Source organism: Drosophila novamexicana, unplaced genomic scaffold, assembly GCF_003285875.2.
Source record: "Drosophila novamexicana strain 15010-1031.04,08,12 unplaced genomic scaffold, DnovRS2.1 tig00004555-arrow-pilon, whole genome shotgun sequence".
NCBI lineage: Eukaryota > Metazoa > Arthropoda > Insecta > Diptera > Drosophilidae > Drosophila > Drosophila novamexicana.
The window spans coordinates 3,638,819-3,648,213 of record NW_020825052.1 but is presented as its reverse complement, the minus strand read 5'-3'; the positions used below and the strand labels follow the sequence as shown (position 1 = coordinate 3,648,213).

The 9,395-nt window shown below is 37.9% G+C and overlaps 1 protein-coding gene across 1 annotated transcript; it reads right to left on the bottom strand.

Annotated features, from left to right (window-relative positions):
• Positions 1-224: 224 nt before the first annotated feature.
• On the bottom strand, positions 225-3,771 carry LOC115770365 (protein takeout-like). The gene is made up of 5 exons (XM_030715611.1): positions 3,621-3,771; positions 2,518-3,558; positions 1,965-2,448; positions 1,402-1,905; positions 225-1,293 (listed from the first exon to the last, which is right to left on the bottom strand). The coding sequence occupies exons 2-4, from the start codon at positions 2,576-2,578 to the stop codon at positions 1,698-1,700; spliced, it is 753 nt and encodes a 250-aa protein (XP_030571471.1). The 5' UTR covers positions 2,579-3,558; positions 3,621-3,771; the 3' UTR covers positions 225-1,293; positions 1,402-1,697.
• Between the last annotated feature and the right edge of the window lie 5,624 nt (positions 3,772-9,395).

The window sequence follows — 9,395 nt, the reverse complement described above, 5'->3', positions numbered from 1 at the left end:
ATAAATTTTTAAATATGTATACTAAAAGTTTTTCTAATTTCTTTAATTTGATAAGATATTCTTTAGAACTGTATTCGATATCTTTTTTTGTGTTCCAAACTAAATTTAACTTTTTTTGAGGCCATTGCTTGAAATCATAAATATATAAAAAATATATACTTTTTTAATTTATATTCTTGTCTTTTATTTTTCACTAGCTTCCACTCTGGCCACCCTCGCGACCCTCGCATAGAGAGACTATGTCACAGCCCCCCCTTAAGCAATTGTAATCAGCGGCTGGCAACGCCTAAACATGTGTACCGCTATTGTGTCTCCCTGTCGCTCACCCCGGATCTGGCAATGCTGTCACATTATGCGCCTGTTACCATATCTTTACAACTGTATCTACAGATCGTCCTCCACGCACTTATATGACAAAGCACGAAACTTAAAAACCTTATGCATGTGATTTGAGGTCGGTTCGCGGGGGGTTGGCGCACAGCACAAGTGCCAGCCTTTTGATACCCTGTAGTCATTTAGAATGGGTATATTAGATTAGCATGTAACAGGCAGATAAATCCCGTAACGTGTATGTCAAGATCAGCATTATAAGCCGAGTCGTTCTAGCCAAGTCAATTTGTCCTTTAGCCTGTTTGAGTATGAGTACTATACCTTTAAATTATCAATATTAACTCAATTCTGAGAGGTAAGATAATAGGAACCCATCATGACGGTTATTGGATGTATGATGTATGCATGGTTTTTGGTATATTTACATATTAGATGGCGATATTGAGTGCGCGGAATAGGGAAGTCAATCAGTATCATAAGGTCCACTAAGAGGTGGATGCAGGATATCGCCTAGTCGAGCACCTTTGGCCAGAGCACTATAACTTGTTTCGCTTCATGTTTTGGCATGGGTTTATTTATATTTTTTTGCTGGGACTGAGTGAGTTGGTTGACTGGATGCTTGGTGGTGGGCCTGGTTGGTTTGTTGCTAGTCCTTCCGCTACGGTTTTTACTTTGTCAATGATGCCAGCCAACCCCCGTGGGTGGGCCACTTTAGTCACCCTTCGGGCTTTTGTTTGGGGTTTCGCGCTCAAATGCCGGAAACATTTCTGACTTTTTCAATTTGACTTTTGTGCGCCGGCTACCAATGCAGTGGTTTTATATGCAGTGGGTGATATCCCCCTCAGCGTAATAATGAAATAAACGTTTCGCTAAATGCCTACGTATTTGGCTCGGCGCAACAGAGGCTGGGTCGCGAATCGTTTAATTTGATGAGCTTTTCAGGATGTGCAGGGCAAGGGAAAACTGAAAAATAAGTAGACATAGTCTCAAGATTTCAATAACTATCACTATTTCCAAATGTCATTTTCTGACTTATAATTTATCCATAAATTGTTATTTTTTTATACTCACTTATTAATAGTTATATTAACTTGTTCAAAGAATTAATCAAAAATTTACTTTAATAGCAATAAATTGAACATATTTTAGATACAATTTGTTTTCCTAATATTGCTATAATAATAATTATAATTTAGACATCTATCGGTCCAGTCACAATATCTCTACAGATCGATAATTCTGTGAGGATATATAGAAGAACAGAACCGAAAACTTTACAAAAGCCAAAAAATAAGTATTAACTGCTATAAAATTTACAGATCTTTTTACAGTTAGCACATATGAGAATATAAATAAATATAGAAGAATTAAATGTCATCTGGCAGAAACAAGTCGTCGTAAGGAATTTCATTGAATATACCTTTGATCATGCCGATAAAGACACTGGCAAATGTGTCCAATATACTTGGTTCCCATTCATTCCACACCTCAATCCAACGTTGGTTGAACAAACGGTTTAAAATAATGGTAAGATCGGTGTTTTCTGTAAAAAGGCTGTCCATCTCTAAAATCCAGCTGATGTCGGGACTTAAGTTAAGTAACACAATCTAATATTTTGTTTAATCCGCACTCACCGATCGATTTTGACAATTGGAGTCAGCTGGTAGATGTTCAAGTATCGTTTATTATTTCGGAAATCAAGTGAGACTTTCAGTTTCAAGGTGAAACGCATGTTTTGAAACTCCGAGATCGAGTCCCCAGTTAAATTCATTTCAACCAGCCAGAGGTGTCCATTCGCAACAAAAGAGCCCTTGTGCACCAAACTGGGTATACGTCCAGAGATTATAATTTGACTAGCCTTGGGATTTTTTTCGAATCCCTTAACACTTGTAATGGTTGTGTTTTCGAAGCCATAGTTTATTTGATTACTCAGACTGACTGATGCCCAAAGAAATCCGGTTCGATTTGATTTTAAGAGTTCTGTGTCCTTTATATCAACCACATCGATTGGTTTAATGCCCAATTCGGGTATTCCTTTTGGATATTTTTTGATGATGTCGTTTATGGACTTAACCATGCATTTCTCATCTCCGAAACGACATTTCTTGATTCTATCTGCTGTGATTCCATAATGCAATATGTATTTGTTGGGAATGTCCTTAACATGTCGAATTCAAATATACTTACGTAATGCTGTGCAGAAAAAAACGATCAGAAGTAGATGGATAGCCAAAACGTAGGATATCATTTTCCTCTTTTTAATGATAGCTTATTTATTTCATAGACTTGATTCGGCACGTGCTTAATGCTTTGTAGCTCAACTAAGAATAAGCTAACACGATTCAGTTGTCCACTCTAAGCATATTCAATTATTCGAGAACCAGTTGAACCGCTTTTTATCTTATTGCATTTTGCAGCTTCTACACGGCATTTCTTGAGAGTGAGAGAGCGGTTGCATAATAGTTGTATCGGTACTTTTATAAACTGTTTTCATTAGGAATATTTCTTAACAAATAAAATTAAATATACGAATTAAACAAAACATGTACGAGTGCTCTACTTGTGAGTGCCTAACTAGGAGATACCCTACCCTATCTATCATACTTATTATTTACAAGAACTGTGCTTCATCTTCCATGAACGGGGAAGGCTATCACAAAAATTAAATATTCTGCCGCTGTGTATAATTAAAGATATACTGCATCGAACATTTTGTATGTCTAGCTATTAAAAGCTCAAAAATGTGGTCAAGAAAGCGAATCCGATAACTAATACATAGCTATATCAACTCGGCTATTGATGCTGACCAAGAAGCTATAACCTATATAAATACCTATTAACTATAAATAAGACAAATATCGGCCCAATTCAAACAACTCTGCAGACTGATAATTCTGTAAAGATATATATAGAACAAGCGAACCTAAAACTGCACAATACCCATAAAAAAATTGATTATTTGCAAAACTTGGCACGTTGTTATATCATAGTCGGGGGAAATATAGGATATCCCATCAAGATGAATTATCATCTGGTAGAAACAAGTCATCGTAAGGAATTTGATTGAATGTATCCTTTATCATGCCGATAAAGACACTGGCAAATGTGTCCAATATGCTTGGTTCCCATTCATTCCAGATCTCAGTCCATCGTTGGTTAAACAAACGGTTTAAAAAGATGGTTAGGTCGGTGTTTTCTTTAAAAAGGCTTTCAATCTCTAAAATCCAGCTGGTGTTGTGACATAAGAAGAGTCAGACCTATTCAAATATTTTGTTCTCATCAACACTTACCGATCGATTTTCACAGTTGGACTCAATTCGTAGATTTTCAGGTATCGCTTATTATTCCGAAATTCCAATAAGACTTTCAGTGTTAAAGTGAAGTACATATTTTGAAACTCCGATAGCGACTTACAGGTCTGATTAAATAAAGCCCACCAGATTCAAATGCTTGCGTCCAAAGTGCCTTTGTGCACCAAGGTGGGTATGCGCCCAGAGATCACTATTTGGCTGGCTGTGGGATTCTTTTCGAAGCCCTCAACACTTGTTATGGTTGTGTTTTCGAACCCATAGTTGACTTGGTTAATTAACTTGACAGCTGCCCAGTAAACGCCGGTTCGATCTGTTTTTAAGAGTTCTGTATCCTTTATGTCAACCACATCAATGGGCTTGATGTCTATTTCGGGTATTCCTTTTGGATATTTCTTTATGATATCATTTATGGACTCAATTATGCATTTTTCATCTCCGAATCGACATTTCTTGATTTCCTCAGCTGTGATTCCAGAACGATAAATGTATTTATTGGAAAAGTCTTGCAAATGTGTAAGTTTAATGTACTTACGTAATGCTTTGCAGGAATTAACGATAAGAAGTAAATATATAGCTAAGACATAGGATATCATTTTCCTCCTTTGAATGAATCACGTTTAATTCACTACGGTTCGGCACGTCTAGAGTGTTCGGTAGATCTACTTGCAATGGGTTAACACGATTCAGTTGACCACTTTCAACATACTTAACTATTGTAGAACCAGTTGAGCAGCTTTTTTGATTTCTGCTGTTTAGAAACGGCATTTCTAGAGAGTGAGAGAGCGCTTGCCTGATAGTTGTTGCGTTGTGCTAAGTAGATGATTGCCTTGATGCTTTACAAACTTCCTTTAATATGTATACATAGGGCATGTCGCTTGTTGCGCAGCGCTTTTGCTGCTTCCCAACGTCAAAAAAAAAACTTGGCTTAAATACAAGGATAAGGTATCCGAAAAGTAAAGTATTCCCAAATTGTGTATGACACAAGAACGTTCATATCAAATTCGACCTATCTAGCGATTTTCCTTTTTGGATATTATGGAATTGGAGAATGATATCGGAAAATAATGATTAACTTTTTCTGCATATTATATATGTATAACATATATTTAATTTTAAACCTATAACTTTTGCTATTTGCGAGATCGACGCGTTTAATCCAGAATACATATATTTGATTGGACATTTTTAATGACAATGATGGGGGACTAAACACGGCAAAGAGTGAGAAAAGTTTTGTTTCTATAAAACTGGGAATCAAGGTAAGAAAATCTCTGTAAGATTTCGACTTCAACCTGATATTTAGTCCTAGTAGAAACTCAGACCCTAATTTATTTGTATATGAAAAGCAATCTGAATTCTTTGAATTTAGTGTTCTAATGTAGATTCAAGTTTCTCTGATTGCTAGCTTAATATTCATATGAACTTGTTCTTTTGGCTGCTGGAAACACCTGAGCATAAAAAGTTACCATTTCCGTTTCCGCTCGCTTTTGTTGATCGACTGCTTCGCATTAATCAACGCATAAATTTAACGCATTATTATTTATGTGCCTGCTCTCAGCGTTGTTGTTATTGCGGATTTCATTTCGAAATAGAAATTGTTTTACAAATGTCACGCCCCAGCCGCCCCCGCGCCAAGAGTGGGCGTGGGGGTGGCAACAAAATAAATGGCGCTAAAATGATTCAATTACGCGAACCAAAAAAAAAAATAAATAAAAAAAATAAAAGTAAAGAAAAACTGGAAACAGGTGGCAGCTCGGGCGACAAATTTTTGAATTGAAGTTGGGCAGGAGCACAATTTGTAGACGTGTTTATTGGCGGTGCCTGCAGCTGCGTTCCGCATGGCAAAGGCGAAGGCGAAGGCAAAGCCATTGGAAAGGGCGAAATATAATAAGCGAAAATAAGATTTTAATTGCCACTTTATGGGATGCGTTGAATGCCATTTTAATGCCACCCAAGCAGGTGCGAAGCACTCAACGCAGCACCTGTGGATGCCTGGATTTCGGCATTGGGCAACAAAATGTCTAGCAAATTGAACTCCACTAATTGCTGTGTGCTCATCCGTTTCCGTTGGTGCGCATTGATCGGATTTGTATCCTGCTCTGGCATAGCTTTCAATGTTTGCAATTGCGCATTTGCCGGACTCCGCTTTGGTTACCCCTTGGTGAGGCTAATGCGCAATATCCACTTACCCACTCTCCGGCTCCGGCCTTGCCCGGTTCACTGCCTCACTCTTCGCTGCGAAGGCTGAGATAATTTTTAAGTGGGCTCGTCATGGTCTGTGGCTCCAGTAGGGTTATGCCAGCTGCTTCTGCACTTTATTTAATGTTGTTTTCCTTGTCAACGAAGCTAAATCAAAGCTGTCATTTGTTTATGATATCATTTAGGCGATTTACCCTTAGTTTAATTGCGCTTGCGTTGCTATATAGCAGGGTTTTACTTTAAAGTGCATATAGAACGCAAGAATGCCAGGAGATACTCTGTAATCCGATTTGTTCTAATGTGATACTCCTTGTTTCTCTGAGTATATTGCCTTTTCACTCTCCTTCGAAAGTAAACATTTAAGAACTTTGCAGTTATACTCTTATCCAGGTTAAATTATAGATAGAATCTGAGGCTGAGGTAATAATTAATCAAATTTGTGGACTGTGTGTCTGTCATACCCCGTTGAAATAAGGGACAAGCAAGCCTTGAGTCAGTTTTCAACGGCAATTTCAAAAAATTTCATGTACATGTGAGACGATCTGTTTTCAGTTTAACAAGTAAGTGATTTTGCCAAATCTTTGTTTGTTTCTAAATTCCCATATTATATATATTACTTAGGCTAATGTCGTTGGTAGCTTTTTGAGCTGAAAGTAGATTTGTGTATAACTTGGCTTTGTGCAAATTGTTTGCAGCAATCCAGATAATTATTCGAGTCAACATCTGGTTACAATGCGTATGAAGCTCTGTCGTTTTGGATGTGGTATACCCGTGCCCAGGAGCTGTTGTAGACCATGTGGTATTTTATCACCTGGCTGTGCGAAATGCTGTTTTACTTACTTTGGGTTCTGCCCCGACAATTGTTGCGGTCCGTGTTTTGAGTCATGCTTTGATCCGGCTTGGTTCACCTGGCTGGCCCCAAGATAGTGTCGACTATTGCATTGTGACTATGAATAATTCTGGCGGGTTATTGCAAGAATTGGCAAGCAATGTTCACTTAGTTGTATCAACCATATGATTCTAAATAATAAAGCCAAGGGATAAATCCGAGTTTTGAATGGTATTTTAACGAGTTACAGCTGTGGCAAATTATAGAAAGCGGAAAGTGGAATGAACTTCTGCAATCTGTGTTTCATCGCTTGAAAAATATATTACCAGACCGTCGGATCATTACATCAGGTAACTACTGTACAAATTTCAGCTCAGCTTTTACATATATATTATATATATATATATATATATATATATATATATATAAATCGAATATTAATTTAAATAATAGAGAGATAATCCTAATCCATGTAAAAGATTCACATAGCATTCATTTCGGCTTGCGGCGAGCCCAATTAAATCTTTGCCCATTTTGATGATATTATTTGCGAAATAGCTCAATACCTGAACCTTAACTAAAATCAATCGTAAAATAGTAATAAATATTTATTGTTGCTGTAACACATGTAAAGATTATAAAAATGAATTTTTATGATTGACCAAGGCTTGGCAGCCAGCGACCCCAGCCGAGCGACCCTTATACGCTGAAATTTTAAAATCAGGAATTGACGATTATGCAAAAATCCACAATACACCTTTATGGCAGGGGCGGATATGCGGCAAAGGGTCTGCCCGTATATATCGTATACATATGTGATTTCTTACCACCTTCTGAGTATGACATTTGTTTTATGCCTACTTCAGGCTGCGGTCGCATAAAGCCGCCTTCTTGGGCAACACATGAGAACGGCCTGCGATAAAAGTTAAATATGCAAAGATGAAAATCTATAATTTTTTATGAGCTTTTCCTGCGACACCGGCCGGCTCTGGAGGGATGGCCAGGGGCGGGGCGGTACGGGAGTGGCACAGCACGGCCATGTTGCCACATTATGTCGCATTTTTATGTTGCTCACTCGCGTGTTTTTGGCACTAATTTGCCGACCTCCCCCCCTTGCCCATGCTGCCTTCGACTGGGACGCAATTTGTTGCGGTTTTTCGGCATTCGCGAAATTTGCGCAATTTTTACGATTTGAGATTTGCACGAATTATACATATAGATATTTTTTATAGTTTTACAATATGTCGACCCAGTTCGGCCATCAAAGTTGCATTTGCTGTTGTTTTGTATGGAATTCTATATAATTTCCGCTTGTTCTTGCGTTCTAAAGTTAGGGTGTGTGCAGCATAGGGGGAGTGGAACATAAGGTAGGGAAATGAACTGAGGAAAGACAGACGGGAATGGGCCAACAGCAGGCAGTTTTCATGTGTATTTGCCTACCCTAGACCCGATCCATCCAAATAACTGTTTAAAGGTGACATTATCGATAACTTCCCAATTTTCCCGAAATGTATCAACATAATAGTTCATTTTTTAGGCATAATTCGAAGGACTATAAGGACACGGGATTCGATAGTATTTTTTGAGTAAGAGCTGAATCCAGGGTATCTGCTAGTCGGACATACACTTTGCCTTAAATCCTTTATCGAAAACTGATTTGTGATTATATTGCTCATGTCACTTGAAATGTAAGTGTTGTTTATGTTTGACTTTTCAAAAATCTTCCACCCGAATATCATCAAAAAATTACAACACGTGTTTGGGCTAACACCGTAAAGACAGGACAGTCGCTTACCTTTTACAACAAAAAAACAACCCGCGCATTGTTTTGCCCACTTTTTTAATGGGTGTGGCCGCAAAACAAATCCCACGGCTTGTAAACTCTGTAAAACGTTATCTCTAATGCTTGGAATTTAAATTTTTGGCGCATAATTTACATGAACATTAAACGAGCAGCAAACAACGACATCCACATGAATGATGAGGCGTCGGCACGCGGCCAACCGCAGATACCCTGCCTCCGCCCAGCCGTGGGATGTGCCAACAGGCAACTATTAAACGCTTAATGGCAATTTCATTGTATAGCCAGATATTAGTTACCCGATAGCCGGAGCGAGTCACGGCCACATGTTTTGTTGTGATTACATGCGAGTTGACACGCCGATTTGCCGCTCTTCTAGGGCGTCTCCGCCACGTGACCAGGTCACGTGTCGTCAATTCGGCCACAAACAAAATGCTACAAGTTATTCCGCCCGCTTTACCCCGCAATGCCCTCCATTAGAGCATGTTAGCTAAGCAAAGTGGTTTGAGACGAGAATTATATAAGGTTGATATCCATTTCTGGATAGAGTATATATGTAGTATAAAATCTGTTTAAAATGTATTTAAATGTTTGTCTTGCTACAATTTTGCTGAATGCAGTTTATATAGTATAGTATATGTCGATGTAACGAAATGGACTGTAATGGAAGTCGCATTTTAGACATTAGCTAGATTATAATTCAGTTTGATTTAAATTAATTTCAATTATGAATTGATATTTGTTAAAATAATGTATAGATTATTTTCTCACATAATCTGAAAAATATACAATTCCTTCTAATCTCAATAACTATTAAGTTTGCTTTTTATTTCTGAAAGGGTATTGGGCTGTCGCCTATGGCTAGAAATTTTGTTTGGCTACTGTTTGTGCCTTTTAATGTAATCAAATTATGAAAATATAATAT